The 17,305-nt window shown below is 42.5% G+C and overlaps 1 protein-coding gene across 3 annotated transcripts; it reads right to left on the bottom strand.

Annotated features, from left to right (window-relative positions):
- Positions 1–1,905: 1,905 nt before the first annotated feature.
- ttll4 (tubulin tyrosine ligase-like family, member 4) lies at positions 1,906–17,268 on the bottom strand. 3 transcript variants are annotated; one of them, XM_008438325.2, is made up of 20 exons: positions 17,163–17,268; positions 15,330–16,237; positions 13,589–14,154; positions 13,438–13,514; positions 12,333–12,399; positions 9,990–10,108; positions 9,803–9,913; positions 9,630–9,706; positions 9,338–9,532; positions 8,757–8,839; positions 8,551–8,679; positions 8,349–8,471; positions 7,902–8,000; positions 6,784–6,918; positions 6,567–6,704; positions 6,327–6,423; positions 5,919–6,129; positions 5,578–5,645; positions 4,618–4,688; positions 1,906–3,936 (listed from the first exon to the last, which is right to left on the bottom strand). In XM_008438325.2, exons 2-20 carry the CDS (start codon positions 15,882–15,884, stop codon positions 3,759–3,761), a joined length of 3,099 nt encoding a protein of 1,032 aa, XP_008436547.1. In that variant the 5' UTR covers positions 15,885–16,237; positions 17,163–17,268; the 3' UTR covers positions 1,906–3,758. The 3 variants fall into 3 exon arrangements, with proteins under 3 accessions (XP_008436547.1, XP_017159170.1, XP_008436557.1); XM_017303681.1 differs by lacking the exon at positions 17,163–17,268 and adding an exon at positions 16,593–17,082; XM_008438335.2 differs by lacking the exons at positions 12,333–12,399; positions 13,438–13,514; positions 13,589–14,154; positions 15,330–16,237; positions 17,163–17,268 and adding an exon at positions 11,787–11,958.
- Positions 17,269–17,305: the final 37 nt, after the last annotated feature.

Below are 17,305 nucleotides of genomic sequence, written 5' to 3'. Positions count from 1 at the left end.
TATATATTAAAATATTTAAAAAAAACATAAATCTGTAAAGGGTGGTGTATCATTTAAGTGAAACCAGATATTCACCTTCTCTGTATAAAAAGACACATAATCCTTTATTATTTCTCACTGTCTGACAATAAGTTGGGCTAAATGTTTCTGTTTTAGGTCATTTAGGATTACAAACATTTCTATTTGCTAACTGGCCTCTGATTAATGAGACAGACTGTATTTTACCAAATAAACTTCTAAATATGAGGAAAAAAAGTTGAAGCTGAACGTAAACTGCTATCTGTGCAGAGAATGAGTTGTTCTGTTGCAGCAGCTCAGTGCTGCTATAAATAGTTAATGCTCAGTGTAACCTGAACGTCTCACACAGCAGAGGCCTTAAAGCTGCACTGCAACTGTTTCCGTTTCTTTTATGGTGGAACTGGTTTACAACGAACTCAGTTCAGCGATTATAACGCTTTCATTTTGCTTTTTAAGTAGATCACATTAAAAACCACGTCTCAGACATGACGTTGTTTTCTTGTTTCAATCTAAACAAGCTGCTCGCCTCTCAGCTCGGTTAGATTGAAGAGCCCGTAACTTTCTCGGGTCACTTCCTGTTTGCAGTTCTTATCAGCTGTGGTCTTTTCAAACTGCAGCAGCTGATGAGCAAAAGCCTCAGCAGTCCAACAAGCTTCAGAGTTTCAAACAGTTTACAGCTGAAGCCCATCTCCTCTCAGGAAAATCCACCACCATTCCTCCTGAGACGTGGCAGAGAGACGTTCCCCGTCACTGCACGGCTTGCTCAGCGTTTGGTGTGAGGTCAGGGCTTCTGGACAACAGCAATGACGACGTCGCTTCAAGAAAAGCATTGAGGACAGAGAGAAATTCTGCAGGAATTACGAGAAGACGGCTCTGTAACGAATTCTCCCTTCCAGAGATGAAAAGGTCTCTGGGTTTACAGCAGCAAATACAGAGCGGGACTGAAACATTGTCCCACTGATACACGGATGGATCGTCTGGTGAGGCTCTGTGGACTTTCCAGCCTGGTGCACCAAGGTGTCGCGTGGATAAGTGATGACAAACTGGCTCAAAGATCACTAGTCGTTAGGAGTCCCAGTCAGAACATTCCTCAGTTCACCGAGAACAGAAGCCAGTAAACTGATCAACGAGACGAGAACAGAACAGCCGTCTGGGTTTGTTCCTCAGATTCTCCAACCTGGTTGGAGATGATATTGCCCATCATATGAAGGCAATATTTTCTTCAGATGATAAAAACAAAAAACAAGATTGAACTAGAGTGGACATGCATCCAGAGGAAAGCCGTAATTCCTAACAGAAGTTGTAACAGATACACTTCAGTCTTTTGCTTAAGAAGAAATTATACACTTTATCCCAGAAGCGACTTTACCTGGTGCAAAGGTAATCATTTCAGTTTTGTCTAAAACCCACGTTTGAATATCATCTGCATAGCAGTGGTAGTAGAGTTCTTTAAAAGTTGAGAGAAATACAAGAAAAACAAAACGAGCTCCAAACCAGAGCCTTGGGGAACACCACAGTATGCTGGGTGACGGGGACCTGTACTACCAAATGGCTACAAAAAAAAAAACTAAACTGTCAGATATCAAGAAAAGCAGTCCAAGGCAGACCCCTTAACTCCATGTACAGAAATAGTTTTGCTGGGGTTTTGTTGCAAAACTAATTCCTGGGTTAAATTAATCATTTTTATTCTTCCTCAACATTTCTTAAGTTCAAATTACAAGAAGGTCATTTACCATTTTTTAAGGGAGTGTTCAAATCAAATATTTCTTTTTGTCTTGAAACACCAAATTCTAAACAAAACAATGTTAGATTATGGTGAAATAGATATATATATATATATATATATATATTTTTTTTAAATTTAATAAATGAGCCACATATTACAACTGTATGTCAAATAACTTTTATTTGCTCCATATCAACCTGAGCATTTAAAACATCCTTGAACAAAGATCGGTGGATAAAAAGATCCAGAGGTGCATCTGTGACTGCAAACAACAGAGAACGCCTCAGTATGGGGGACRCTGCTGTCACACAGAGGCTTAAGGCATGTTCAGTCAACCAGCAGCAGCTTCTCTGCAGACAGCTGCAGATGTTTTCAATGGGATTTATTACACAAGTCAGACTTTACAAAGTACCTGCTAGCAGAGTTCCTAACCAAGTCAAACGTTTACAGTAAAATAGCTGTTTCTATCATAAATATGCTCCACCTTATAACTTTTTATTCTATTTTGTTCTGAGGAAGTCGAGGACGCCACACTTGTTGAATGAAACGTGTGGTCCTGGTCCCAGCCTGGGGAAGCACCGACTTTACCCATCAGATTTCAGCAAGCAGTTTCAAAATAAGCAAGTAACTATTAATTAAGCAACAATTCACTCATCTTTCATCGTCTTTCTAATGTTTCTGTGACGACAAACAAGGCACAACTCTAAGGCATGTGATGTTAGCACTCTGCTCCATAAAAACCTGTCAAAACCAACGCTGCTCTGTGCAGCAGGACCCCTGGTGGTCGTTATGAGTAGCTACACAACAACGTCAAATCACAGTCTAATCACTGCCAATTGGTTTTTGTTCTGAGATGACTGATGTCAAACTATGCATATTAAACACTGTTCTACTGAAGAGAGCAGTGAAAACAGGGACATTAGTTTAGCAGCTGTGTACAAACAGGGTTAAAAAAACAAACTTCTGGAAAATACTAAATATTAAATCGGCAAACGCAATACAGAAACACCGAGCGCTTTTCAGCTTTGTGCATCCTTGATTTTGTCGCAGGAAGCCCACTTGTTGTCTTTTGCATCGGAAAATCCCAGCTGCGTCCCACAGCAGCTGGGTATGACCCTGAAATACTTGAACTACAGCATTTACTTGCTCTCATCACCATGACAGAGGTAGAACGTTAGTCCGACTGAAACCTGTTAAGAAGAAATACATGAAGCTCAAACAAACTTCCACTCAAGCAACTTGGAAACATGTGAGATGAAAACAAAGTAACAGCTTCAGTTAGGCTTCAGCTGAGAGCAGCCCTTCAAAAAGCCTTGGACACTTTGATTCTGTGTTGTGAACAGGACCCTGCAGCCCGACTCCCGGAGAGGCAGTGAGGATCAGCAACGCATCAGCCTGGAGGGAAAAAAGTCTCAGCTGGTGTGATGCATGCAGCAGCTCAGAGTTATCACAGTGAATTCTTGTTCTGAGCCGACAGAACAATCCTCTACTCGGCCCACTGATTCTACACAGACCTCAACGCAGCCTGATGAGCTCGTTTCCATGCCGATGTTTGACATGCCTACTGAAATAAATCTCACATTACATCCCGTTCTGCTATCAAAGTTACTCCATAGCCGCAAACCCAGCACTGCAACGGACTGAGACCATGACGTGTCAGAGAGGTGCAGACAGAAGGGACACGTCAGGACCTCTGGGTGTGTCCAGCTTTCAGGACAGGACACAAGAACTGACACAACGTCCTTTCATCACCAGAGCAAACGGGGGCAGGGGCCACTCTTTGGGGTCCCCTGAAAAAATGTCCGAAAAAGAATTATGTAAAAGGTTCTCTGCTTCAATTTAGCAGAAATTTCAAGATCGATTTTCTAAAGGCCACAGAAGCAGCTGCTGTTCGTCCCTCTGATGGTCCAGTTAAAGTAAAACTGAACAGAGTCCTTCGTTCTTTCTGCTCCAGAGAGTTTGGAGGACTCCGTGGTACCCAGTTTCTGTGTCAGTTCTGGTACCAGATATAACATCAGAAGGAGGAAAAGTGCTGAGGCAGCAGGTTCTGAATGGGGGTGGGCTGAGGGCTGGCACAGGCACTGCTGCTCACACTGGACCCCGTACTCTGGGAGCTGAGCAGGCTGGAGACAGACGGCGACTCTGGGTCTGAACAGTCGTCATCAGAGGCGTTACGGTGGCTGACCACCACCCTGAAACGCAACACACACACACAGAACGATGGCATCAGGACTGTCTGCAAAGTCAAACACGTACGGGAAAGGATTAGGGCCACTGGACAAAAGAAAAAAAATTCATTCTGACTTTTTAATTTTGACTTTAATCTTCCAAAACCAAAAGTCAGAATTCTGAGATTCAAGTCGGCTTGTTTTCCACTCTGTGGCCCCAATCCACTTCCATAAACATGACTCTGTCAGGTTACATCACATAAATCAAACATGCCTCTAATTAATAACTGCTGGTTTTACTGAGAGCTTTTATTTCACAGGTATGTCTGAGTACCACTGTTTGCAGGCACATAATGCAGAATTGAGTGTAAGGAAAGAGTGCAGCATCTCAGACTGCGTGATAACTGCAGCCTTGAGATGCATCATGGAGGTCTAGATGCTGACTGTCCTCTATGAGGGTCACCATCAGAGCTGGACAATGTCAGAAACATGCTGGAAATGTTTCTACCAGTAAAGCAAATACTAAACTGCTGTCTAAAGTCATAATGGACTCATCAGGAAGACAATAACTGAAGTGAGTCAGTTTTTCTTTTCATCTCCGAAAGGTTAAATGTCAGTGTTCTTATTTTGAAAATATTTTTGACAACTTCATGGTAGAGGAGCTGCATTGCTTGGATTGGTTTCCATGGCGCTGTGGCCGTTTACCTGGATCTGGATGGACTCTCCACACTTGGCTTCTGGGCTTCCATCCTCGACTTGCAGCTACTCTTGGACCACTGCACACAAACAACCAAAAAACAGAGACGGACGTTTAACATCTGCAGCTCTCAGCGAGGATTCTTCCCTCTTGGTTCCACCTTCTCAGTTTCTATTGATCTGCTCTATTCTGATACTACAGCACCATTTAAAAATAAATAAAAACTGAGGGAAAGAAAAGACAAACCTGCAGCTCAGTCATTGTGGCTTCAGATCTATAGAGTCCTTCTAAATATAGCAACTTAAATAAAAAAAATTTCTTTTACATATTTGTTGAAACTGACACTTTGTAGTAAGAGTATGGTATAAGACAGACAATCTTTGAAAAGATGGAGCTCCTCTGCTTTCTCCCAGTTCTCCCAGTGACACTGGTCAAAACATTCTATAGCTTTAAGGAAGCTTTCTGTGAAGGTCAATCATTATTAGTAATAATGTTGGAACCAATGTCACCATATATGAGAGGGCAGCAGGTGTTACACCGCTCTGCAGCAAAACAGCATTTCATTAATTCATAACAATGAAAATAGCCTTGAATGAAAAAAAAAATTAACTGGTCTTCTTCCCTCAGTAGCATCCTCTACACTGAGGAGTACAGTGTTGTCAGTCTGGTGTGTTTATGTTTACTGGACAGGATTTCTTTTTTCTAACTACATGATTTCTGATCAGGGCCTCTGTGTGAACAACTGCATGGTTTCTCTGTGGTTCTCTAAGTTAGACGATGATAAATTTAGCGAGAAAAAAAAATTTAATCATCAAATAATTGTACCGAAAATCTAATTTTGTGATCATGTGTTTAAGGCCCTTGCTTCTCTCTTCCATTTTCTCTTCTTTATGAAAGCAGCTGTCCTGCCTGGATAATCTAGCGGGGATGCGATGGCCACTGGCAGGGCCGGCCCTGGAGCTTCTCACCATGTGAGCGGAGTCACTGCTCCCCAGATGGATTCCTTTCTGACAGAGAAGCCTCAGCAAACTGATGCCTGCACACAAGACAAAAAAAATAAATTTCACCAGGTTACGTCGCTGCCAAAAATAACTTTTTTTTTCCCCATGCAAGTACTTTAAACCATGGAGAGAAACACAATGCTCACTGTGTCTGGGCCACTACTTTATAAAACATTCTAAAAAAAGACCGCAGGTTTTCTCATGTAGCAAAACAGATGCAGCTCAAACAATTCTAATCGAATGTTTCTTCACCGTATGGCACCAAGCGTCTTGCCGGAAAACGGAACTTATTTTGCCTGGGCTCTCACATTTGGTCCGGTTATTGCAGTGCTTCTGCTCCCACTGATCCAGCAGGATGTTGAGGTATCTGGGACACTCAAAGAAGCGAAGATAGCGTGATGAAGACTGCGATGGAAAAATGCGCTCAAACTCTCCTCGTCGATTCAGTTCGTCTTCACTCTCGGCCAGCACGCGGACGTCCTCGGGAGTCAAAATGTCCAACACTGATGATAGGAAGTCCTTTATGAGGCAGGAGGAGACAGACAAGTTAAAAACTTATTTTTCTCTTTGTGAGGAGAGAAAACAGAAAAACTAGCAACATTGCACATGTAGTTTCTTTCAAATGTTCTCTAATAAAAGCACTTATTGAAAGCAGGTGATGTTATTTTATCAGTAGACTCACCTGCTGTAAGAGTTGTGTGCATGTGTTTGTTTACCTGGTCAGCATAGTGCTGTGCAAGATAAAAGGCTCGTTTTACTTTCTCATCAGCAGACACATCAGATTTGCTCTTTCCTTTGTTCCCGCCATGCAAACTACAAAACAGAGACACTAATTTTAATCTTTTCCTGAGAATAGCATGAAAGAAAAAAAAAAAAGGTAACCAAGGCAATCCCTTTTTTCATCTCGAACACAGAATCCCAGCGCTAGATACCGAGGTGTAGAAGCTCCTCCTTACCTGCTGGTGGAGCTGGAGGCACTGCTGCAGGAGGACACCACTTCTTCTCTCGGGGGAATCCTGAAGCCGGCCAGGTTCAGGAGGTCTCTGATCATCTGGCCTTTAATGGAAACATCCAGGGCAGAGTTGGAGTGGAGGCTGGAGGACAGAGAGCAGAGCTATAGACGAGCTTCTACAGCCTTTCATCTGACAGCAGGTGCAGCGGTCTGTGTGTCACCTGGGTGATATGTTGACCTCCAGGATCCAGGGTTTGAGGTTCTCGTCCAGCATGATGTCGAAGCCAAACAGCTCGTGGCAGCTGTGAGGTGTTTTCAGGTGCATCTTCAGCAGGGTGTTCACATATGGCTCAGAACTGAGAAGCAAACACAGAGACGAGGAAACTTGTTTGATTCTAGCATCGTTTTAGCTTTCCACACAAACACGGTGTTTGGTCTATGAACAAGTCTGGGACAGATACTGTGGCTTTGACTGATGAAGCCAAAGAGATGTTAGAACAATGCTCTGTGTAAGACCTGGACTGCATTTCTAGTTCAAAGTGTAAAACTGTTTTACAAGTCAGAACTCGCTGGGTGAGGTTCTTTAAAAACAGTTTTCAGATACAGTTGTGTTCAGAATAATGACCAATGTGTTAAAAAAACAAAACATACTTGGCTGATTATGGGTTTATTCATTCTTCTTCATTTGGAACAGAAGGTTTCATCATTCTCTGCATTCTTTGCGTTTTCCCCTTTATCAACTTTAAAAGCTATGTTTAACTCCTGAATTTCCCTCTGACGTTCTCTAACCAACATGTCCAACATAAGATGCCCTTCTCCTTATACAGGAACCGCCTGCTTGAATTCTGTTTGCTCCCACAATAAATGAGCCCTGGGTTTATTTGGAGCACACTCTGTGCAAACCATGATTCAACTATGCTGAATCAGCATGATGCACATCGTCATCATCGGTTTCCTGTTACTCTACTATACCTACTGCTAAATTATTAGCCATGTAGAAATGTCACTTCTTCTCAATCTGATCCAGATAGTGTTGATGGAATACACTTGTTTTAAACACAACTAAAAACTAAACCTTGTTTTTATTGATGTGTGATGTTAAATGTTTTTTTTAGTCATTAAACAATTTAGTCAAATGTGGAAACGAGTTTGATCTTTGAAACATTTGCTAACTTTGTGAAAATTTTGTAGTTTTGTTCACCCCAAAACCATACTAAAATATTGTCACTCTCATAAATCCTATAAAATGTATTGCATCCTGAACTGAATGTGTCATTAGACCTCGAGAAGTGTGTTTGTGACAGAACACCAGGATCTGTAAATGGAACAGTGAACTTACGCTATAATAGTTTTGATCACAATGTCTTTAATCTTCTCCCATATCAAGTCGGTGTTGATGCCTTTAGACCCAAGGAAGTGCCACAGAGCCTTCAAAGCCCTGAAAAGACACAACAGAAAAATATTTGACTTTAATATTAACAAAACGGAAAAGAAGCCATGTTTTATTGGCTGAACGTCACAGTAGATCAGGGAAACATGGAGCAGGCATCGTGTTGCTAAATGACGCTTCTTCATCAAAACGTATACGGCACCATTTCTGAGCTCCGGCATCTTTGTGATTATTAAAATATTCATTGTATGTGAGCATCAAGGGCAGAGAGAATCCAGCCAACAGTAACCGACATGCAGAATTTTTATGCACAACTTGCAAAAAAAAWTTTTTTTAAATCCCACCAAATACTTCATTCAAGTATCCTCTGTGATTGTGATGCTTCCTATGAGTTACCATTTGTGTCCCTGGCAGGCCTTGTCATCACTGTTTGTCTGGTACTCAGAGTTCTTCTTGTTCACGCTGTAGTTGGTCAGGTGCATGAACTTGTTGTTTAGGGTCTTCATGGAAGACGAATACCTGCAGAGAAACAGAACCTCTGCCTCAGTGGGGATCAGTTCCAGTCCACAGAACCCTACAGGATGTTGTTCATTCTCACTTGCAGCTGGCGAAGCGGACCAGTCCGTCAGAGAACAGGTAAATTCGGAGCGGCTCGTAGGATGTCACATAGACGTAGATCCGCAAGTCAAACTTGTTCCCGCCAATGAGGTAGGGTTTGTGAAGGTACCTGCAGATAAGGAAGCAGAGGGAAATGTTTCCATACACATACTGACAGTGAGCTTTGGTCAGATCTGTGCTGCTTACTTCTGCACCAGCAGTGGTCTCCTGCGGGGCAGCTGACTCCATTTGTGGATGACCTGGATCCCCATTCCTCTGGCTGATGCAGGCTGGGAGACAGGAGAACAACATTAAGAAAAAAGAACATGTTTTTTTCTACCTATAAAAGACTCAGTGTTTAAGCTGACACATCAGGTCTCTGATCAAATTTCCTGATTCACCAAACTGAAAACTGACAAAAATAAATAAAATCGGCGACATATTCTTTCACTCATTGTTCTGCCATTTAATAAACTGATGTTATTTTGGTGATTTTTACTAAACTGAGACATTTGGTCAGATTTGACTTCAATGAGGGAAAAAAAAAACAGGCCTTTGTGTCTTTTTATTTGACGTGTGCAAACTTCTGGTTTTAACTGTGTCTTTACACAATATTTAGAAGTAGTTCATTACAACACAACATGTTCAGCTTCTGTTTGTTTCATGGTTTTTCCCCTCCATTGATGTAATGTACTGCACCATGTACTTTGTACTCCAATGTAAAATGAATCTCTATTTAAAAAATAAAAGATATAGTTCACATAAAATCAGAAAGGTGCAGAACGTACAGGTTTAATGATCCACTTCTTCTTGGAGCCACTATCTTCCCATGCCTTCCGCAGCAGTTTGATATCCTGAGGAAGGATGAACGTCTTTGGGAAAAAGTTAAACTCCTGCTTGCCAAAGCGATGCTGCATCTTGGACAGATTCCTCCAAAGTCGGTCCTTCCTGCCAATCTGAAAGGTTCCTGGAAAGTGATTCAACTGCAAAAAAATAAAAAAAGAACAACCACACGTTCAATCTGGAAACTGCAAGGACGTTGGCCGGAGTGTGTGTGTGTGTGTGTGTGCAGATACTCGCCTTCTGGTGCTCGCCGATGGCCTTAAAGCCAGGAGATTTCATGTGGTGTCCCCAGCAGCCCAGCCAGTTGTTGCTCTCTGCATTAACAACACAATTCACTCACTCAGGGTGACTAAACAGATTCCCATCTCACTGTCTGAAAGGCGTTCAGGTTTTGGTGTGTGATGACTCACTCTTGGTGGCTTTGAAGTGTGACCTAGCAATGGTGTGCTTGACGATGTTGGGGGTAACGGAGCTCATCTTCCATTTGAGTAGGCGTCTCTGTTCGACAGGCAGCAGCTCCACTGCAGAACACCAGACATAAGATCAGCTGGTAAAGAGCATCTACTGGTTCTAAACTACAGAGGGGTCACTCCTGACCTTTCTCATTGGCTGTGCTGAAGTAGAGTGTGGGGCGCATGAGGGGAAACAGGCTGGGTACAAGCGCCGGTCGCTCCTCTCGATCATCCTCTGCCCCCAACACCATCGGTTCTTCAATACTGAACGGGAAGGGATGATAGGAGAAATCAGAAGAGTTGAGCAGGTTGATGATTCACAGGTTTGGTCTGACTGCTCGTCACTGCTCTCCACAGAAAGACTAAAGAATCCAACCATAATTCCAAAAAAGTTTGGATGTGATCAAATGCTAACTGAAGAGATAATAAAAGGAAAAAAATACACTGACTTTGCAGGAATGCTGATAAACATTCACAACAGATTCACTCATCTGCCCTCACACTCACATGAACCTGAGACTTCCTGTTCTTAATCCATAAGGTCCCACTCTTTACAGCCACACAGCTTCAGCTCTTCTAGGAAGGCTATCCACAGGGTCGAGGAGTGGAGGGATGGCAGTTTTTGACCAATCAACATTTGTAAGATCAGAGAGTGATGCTGGATAAGAAGACCCTGCTCTAATTCACTCCAGATCGGGAATTTATGCAAGACAAGTCAGATTCTTCTACATGAAACTCATTCATCCATGTCTTTATGGACCTTGGTCTGCAAACCTGAGCACAGCCATGTTCCTGGGTGGGTAACACCCAGTAACTGTGGGTTTTACACAGCTGTGACCATGGACATGATCACAGCACCTGAATTGAGTGTTTTGGATGGTTCACCCAGGACTTCTGGCAACAGTGTTAACACAGTTATTTTTAAACGACTGGCATCGCTGACGATGATCACATTTCTGTTTTCTGAGAATTGTTGCTTCATTTTTGTGGGATAATCCAGGACTCCAGTAGAAGGACAATGAATGAATATATATCACAATAGACATGTGATCAATATCAATAGATAATACTATTGACAGAATATTCAATAATTTCACTGAACTCTAATCAAGAACCACACAGCATTCTGGGAGATGTAGGCAGGAAAGCTCAACCTCTCACAACCAGAAAAGCAAGGTGTGTGACATCAACTAACTCTGTCTTTGGTTACCTAGCAACAACCTGTTAGTTGCACAGCAGCTTAAGGTTTCCCCACCGTGCCTCATAACAGTATAAAAATAAACAATAGCGTGTGGATACAACAGGAAAGGTCACATCACCAGCTTGGTAGCATTTCAAACATTAAAAGTAAAAAAAAAAAAAAAAAAAAAAAACACTAATCAATAATTATCTATATTGACTTATATTATGATGTGTTTTTCAGCCCTAGGGAGAAAGACGAGCTATCTAACAGAGAAAAGTGGAAGAAAATGTGATCAAATCCAACAGAAACCATGAATTATAATTGTAGATTTCCAGTGATACACAGAGAGACAGCAGTGTAACTCAGAGCTTTAGAAAAACCTCTGATTTGATATGTGCAGCCAAAGAAAAGCAAACAGCACACTGGACAGCATTATTTAACATTATAAATGTAGATTTATCAACGGGACCTAAACAGTAGAGCTTGTAATTAACACAGCAAACCACAACGTGAGCAGATTAAAAAGTAATGCAGCCACAGGCGAACTCTGACATTTAACTAACACTATCAGGTCACAGATTCATTTTGTAACACAAGGTGCTCTACATGCGCGTAACATGATGCCAGGTAGGATTAGGTGGCAGATGCCTTTACACACAAAGGACAGCAATTCTGATCTGACCTACAGTCATTTAGTGGAGTATTAATACTGGCTAAACTTAATTTCTTCAACAACAACAATAGCTCAGACATACTCACATGACAGTCATATAGAAGATGAGATAAGATTTCCAAATTCAATGAAACTTCTGACAGGTTACTTTGGAATTACAGACAGGTTTCTAGCTATGTGGAATATAAACAGGTGGAGCTCTCAGGTGGAGATGTGGAGAGTTCAGGGTGTCGGTGAGCTCAGTGAATGAGCTGAGGAACAAACCAGTTGGGGAAGGAAACAATAGTGCTCCTGATCTGGGTTGTTTTAGCAGAGAATCAGCTGTCCAGAAACAATACAGCAGAGCTTTCCACCATCATCTGCTGCTTTCAGCCTGTCCAACAACAAACTGAGAGGACAACAGGGAGACCAGATCAGCTGGGCAGATGTTTGAGGGCCAGGAGGACCAATCACCTTTAAACTTTTTCAGATGTTTGTTACATTAGCGCGTTGGCCTGCTGGATGAATGACTGCACTAGTGCCCAACCACCAGACTTAGCAAGTTTTCTGGGGGAAACCTTGGTCTTTACAAAGCACTCAGAACAAGAAAAGTACTAGGATGAGTGTGTGTGTGTGTGTGTGTTGTGTGTTACCTAGAGATGCAAGGAATTGATGTATCAGAAGAAGAAGAACGAATGATGGAATAACATTCTGAATCATCTGAAAATGGAAACAGAGAGAATTATTATGTCTCAACTCCATATTGTCCAGAGTTCCAGTTGAGTAGAAAATCTGGATTTATCATCAGTGTTTTACATCCCAACACCCTGCCTAGCGTGTGGCTCCGTCTCCCTGTAAAGTTTATGAATGTCTTCCCTGTTAACTGGTGTGTTAGTGTTTAACGAACACGATAACCTCATAATGCAGGTTCAGCCCACGGAAGAGCTTTTGCGCTCGCCTTGTAGTCAGGCATCACGCTGGCTTTATATTACTTTAAGCATTATTTTTCCAGTTACACGATGCATCTAAACATACCAAATGCTTTGTCTACTTGGTCAGCCAGAGTCAGTGTGCGTGGCAGCGTAGTTTCTGTGACGCTTATTAAAAATTCAACAGACACGAAATGGAAGAGCTACTAAAGCCACATTAGCAGCATTGAATTAAATCTCCCATTTGTTGCACATCTCTGCACAATGCAGCGGATTTAACTCATTGTGGAGGGCCGGTCCAAGGCTGCATGAGGCCCCGAGCAGAATTTGACTTGGGGGCCCCTTCTAGCTGCTCAAAACATCAGCACTAAGATTTTAGTGAGATCTGGGAGAAGGGAGCAGTTTAATTGGTCAACCTAAAAATCAATCACTTACAACTGCAGTTTAGTAATTTGTATTTGTGAACAAACAGAGCTTAAACTTAAAGATTAAACTCATAGCATCAGATTGTAGCTATGGTAACAAAACAATCTAACTATGAATATTGTTCTTTGAACTTTTACAAAGTGCACTTGCCAGCTCTTTAAAATCTTACATTTAAATGTTAAACAATTTAAAATCTTTTAATTTATGTTATGCTGAAGTGCAATTGATATAATTACCCAGTAATATTTTTCACATTTCCTGTCTACTTAACATCTTTTAATACAAAAACACAGTGGACTGCCTCGGCACCCAGACCACCGGGCTTAGTAAGTTTTCTGGGGAAACCCTGCTTAACTGTCTAAACAATAAATCAGGTAATAAAATATTCTTTTAATGAACTCACCATCATCACTGAAGGCATTTTCCAGCTCATCTGGAAGCTCCTCCTCCATTCCATCCACCTGCATCACACACTCCAAGCTGGAAGAACAAGGTGAGAATGAGACACTCCAAGTGGATAAAAACAAAAACAATGATTAAAACCATTGACTCACCTCATCAGCTGCTCCTCCGTCACTGATGAGGATGAGTACAGAGACTGAGTTGAAGTGGAGGAAGGCTGTCCTTCCTTGGTGAGGTGAATGGCTGATATCTGATTGGTGACTGAGCCCACCAAAGCTCCAGCAACGCATGGAGCTACACCTTCACCAGCATGGAGCCCTGTGGGCTGCAGACATTGATCGCCACACTGCACAGCTGGCACATCGCTACAGGGAGATGAATCCAGTTCTCTGCATGTAGGTAGCTGGGGCAACGGTTCACTGTGGGATTTGCGGTTTGCAGCTGTAACCAGAGCACCTGCAGGACCACCTTTAACTAGCCGCTGATTCCTTGAAGGCGACCGTGTTGCACGGCCATTTTGGGTCTTAGTGGGTTTTGTTGGCATCTTCGCTGAATGGCTCCATCGTGGAGAGTTTAGCTGCCACTTTGTGCTTCTCGTGTCTAGCTTTGTGCCCTTGTGGCCAGAGGTGTTCTTCCGTAACTTGGTTCCCTGATGTTTGGACAGCTTCAAGCACAGGTGAGGCACTGGTGGTGAAGAGGAACAGTCTGTAGTCTTAGGCTGAGGAATAAAACAGAAAAAGTGTCACCAGATAAACGCAGTCACAAAACATGCGACACTAAAGTATTTATACTGCTTAAACGTTTTGTATTTCATTGAGATTTTAAAAGCTAGACTTGAGTGGAATCTAAGTGTGTGGAATTAAATCTCAGTGTAAATGCAGCTGATCTATGAAGCCCTCAGAGGTTTGTTAAAGAACATGAAGACCCCAAAGGACCACAGCAGACAAGTCAGGAACATTTCAGGCTTACATGCAAAAAAATTAATTAATTAAAAAAAATAAATAAATAAAAATAAAAAATATATATATATATATATGGATGTGCCAGCATCATGCTGTGGAAAAGATTTTCTCCATCCGGGCTCAAAAACATGGGTTAGCGGTGATGACAGGAGCTAAGCAAAGGGCAAGAAAACTATTATAGGCCGATATTCATCTTGAAAGACAACAACCCCAAACATTCAGCCAGAGTTGCAATGATATGGTTAAAATCGGAAAATTTTTATGTTCTGATTTAAACCCACTTCAGTGGTGCCTGGATCAAATGATGGCTCATTAGAAGCAATAAGAAAAACATTGGCATACTGAAAGTTATTACTACAACCAGGGAGAGAACTAAAACGTGCAGGATGCAGACCCCAGAGGACTGACTTTGGCCACCACTGGCCTAGTCAAAGGCTAGACCTTTAATTAACAATGGAGTGAATTATGCTTGCCACATTTTTTTAATTAAAAAAAAGAAATAAAACTAAAGAGTCTTCCTTGCATAAAATACAAAATAAAAATAGATAAATTGATATTTCTAACAAGACAAAATATGAAAATGTCAGACTACCGTGCAGTATCTAATTGAAATTTTGGAGCTGTATTCACTAATGTTTTAATGCTTATTATTCATTTCCTGGATAATTGACATGTGCAGTCATGGTAGACAGTCTGCATGGATTCCTGAGTGATAAAGTGGATGTAATCTCCGGTTGTGTTGCTGCCATAAAACTGCTGCTCTGTTGGTTGAACAGCGCAGGATGAGCAGTAATAATGGAGAACAGGAACACAACTGGTCATGTTTTCAGTCAGAGGGGAAGCAAGCACTACTGGCCCCTGCTGTATATTTTTTGTATACCTGTTGTATATCTGCTGCTCTGGCCTCAGTGCAGGAGATGAACCCACTCACCATCAGCTTGGCGCTTTGTGGCACAGTGGCATGTCCTCTGATGAACAGGTCTCCATGACAACCTGGTGAAGACTCCAGTGGCACATGGACAGTGGAATCCTGACCAGGCACCAATGCGGCTCCATCTCCAGACTGAAGGGACTGGGCTGGTAAACAGCCCTCGGTGACTCCTCTCAGCTGGACCTCCTGTACCAGGATGCTGGCATTAGGTCGATTCAGTTCTGACACTGCCAGGTTCTGATTTGGTTTCCGAGTCCGGTTCTGGTGTTCTGGCTGCTTCGCTGACTTATCCGATGCAAGGTGGTGACTCCTGGTGTTTGAACCATTTCCATTGCCTGTCTTCCACACAGGACACACAGATGACATCATGGATGAAGCACCGGTAGATGGCAGATGTTTGTCCAGGCTGGTAGCCTTGTGGAGCTCCGGTGGAGTGTGCCTGAAAGATGATTTAAAAGTTGCACCTGAAACCAAGGCAGCAGTGGGGACATTATGTGTGCTGGAGCATGGCCTGAGATTCCCTCCGCCCCACGGCGATGACTGGTTGGTGGGCATGGCGGCGGGTTGCAAAGCACCTCCAGATGTTCTAGGTGCCGTCAGAAGCCCAGGTAGATGCCGAGGACTCCCTGCTCAGAGTCTTCTTCAGCAGAAACAACTTGGCAACGTCAGCTCCAACTTGACGAACAAGCTCTTGATGAATCTTCACCGAAGGCACTCATCACTGGCACCAAAATTTCACCCAGGATTCAGGGCAGGGTCTGAGATCTCACACAGGCTGAATCAAGACAAATCTTCTCAAATCCTGTCAAGAGTGTTAGACTGCAGACTGGAAGTGGTGTGCTGGGTGTCAATAGTTGACCGGTGAGTTTATAGAAGCCAGGGAGGCACTTAGCTGCACAGCTTCTGCCCTGAAACAATCCAAAGGATAAGAAAGTAGTACAGAACGATGCAGATGAAATGGACACATGGCCACAAAGTGAACTATGAATAGATAACTTTCACTGCAAAACACAAAGAAACTACTGAACATAATCCAATGGCTATTGGATTTCAGCTCCAATAGCCATTGCTTAACAACCTACCAATGTAAAAAGTGTAATTAACCTCTTTTCTTCAAATTGTGGCGACAAGTAAGAATTATTATGGCGTCTTCCTCTGCCACATCAACAATCTGTATATTATCCATTATATCGAGGAATCTTTGCTTTTAGTCAACCGTTCCTTCTGATTTTTATCTCCAAGCTGCTCCTGTGATTTCCTCACCTGTAATCATGTAACTCTTTATCCTCCTCGACAGGAATCTTTACTTTCTTTATTTTACCACCAACTCCAAAACATGTCGTGTACCTCCCCTTTCCCCCCTTGTAGTATGGGTCCTAACGCAGAGACCACCCTAGAGCTCTTCTGCCTCTCCACTGCCTGCTGTTGCAGATGGTTGAGCCCGGGTCCTAAAGTCTATGATCCCATCTACCATGTTCAGACCTCTCGTTTGTCTCTCAGCTGTCACCGGCTCGTGTCCAGGGAGGGAACACTCTCACGTGCGTCCTCACCGCTAGTTTCAAATGAGCTAGTAAACAATATTTCCCACGTTGAAATATCACAAGCCCACGTCAGAGAGGCCTTACCTCTTAATAAAATAAATTAAGACGACGACTCAACCACCGAGTCATTATCGGTTACCAGAGCAGCTTCGATATCTGGGTGTTTACCGCTTCGCCGGGAAGTTAGCTTAGCAACAATTTAACGCAGACACGAGATACTCCAATTATTGCAAGGGTTCTCAAAAATATAAAACAACAGAGTTTCAGGTGGTTAACAAAATCCCTTCCTTACCGACTTTATGTCCAGCCGTGTTTCCCAGCATTTCGGTTCGTTTCTTTGGCAGGAGGTAACTAGCTGGAGTTCGCTTAACAACAGAAAAGAGCTGTGAGTGCAGCACCGCAGCCAAAGATCGTTTATTGCACTTAAAAAAAAAA

The sequence above is a fragment of the Poecilia reticulata genome, linkage group LG2 (genome assembly GCF_000633615.1).
Source record: "Poecilia reticulata strain Guanapo linkage group LG2, Guppy_female_1.0+MT, whole genome shotgun sequence".
NCBI lineage: Eukaryota > Metazoa > Chordata > Actinopteri > Cyprinodontiformes > Poeciliidae > Poecilia > Poecilia reticulata.
The sequence above is the reverse complement of the archived record's forward strand: the minus strand, read 5'-3'. Positions and strand labels throughout refer to the sequence as shown.

Bases quoted from the DNA above. Each gene is read 5' to 3' on its own strand.
- ttll4 (XM_008438325.2), bottom strand. From the start codon at position 15,884: ATGCCCACCAACCAGTCATCGCCGTGGGGCGGAGGGAATCTCAGGCCA. The intron at 9,533-9,629 runs GCGAGTATCTGC...ATTTTTTTGCAG, and splicing joins CCATCGGCGAGCACCAGAAG to TTGAATCACTTTCCAGGAAC. The intron at 8,840-9,337 runs GTACGTTCTGCA...CCTGTCTCCCAG, and splicing joins AGAAGTGGATCATTAAACCT to CCTGCATCAGCCAGAGGAAT.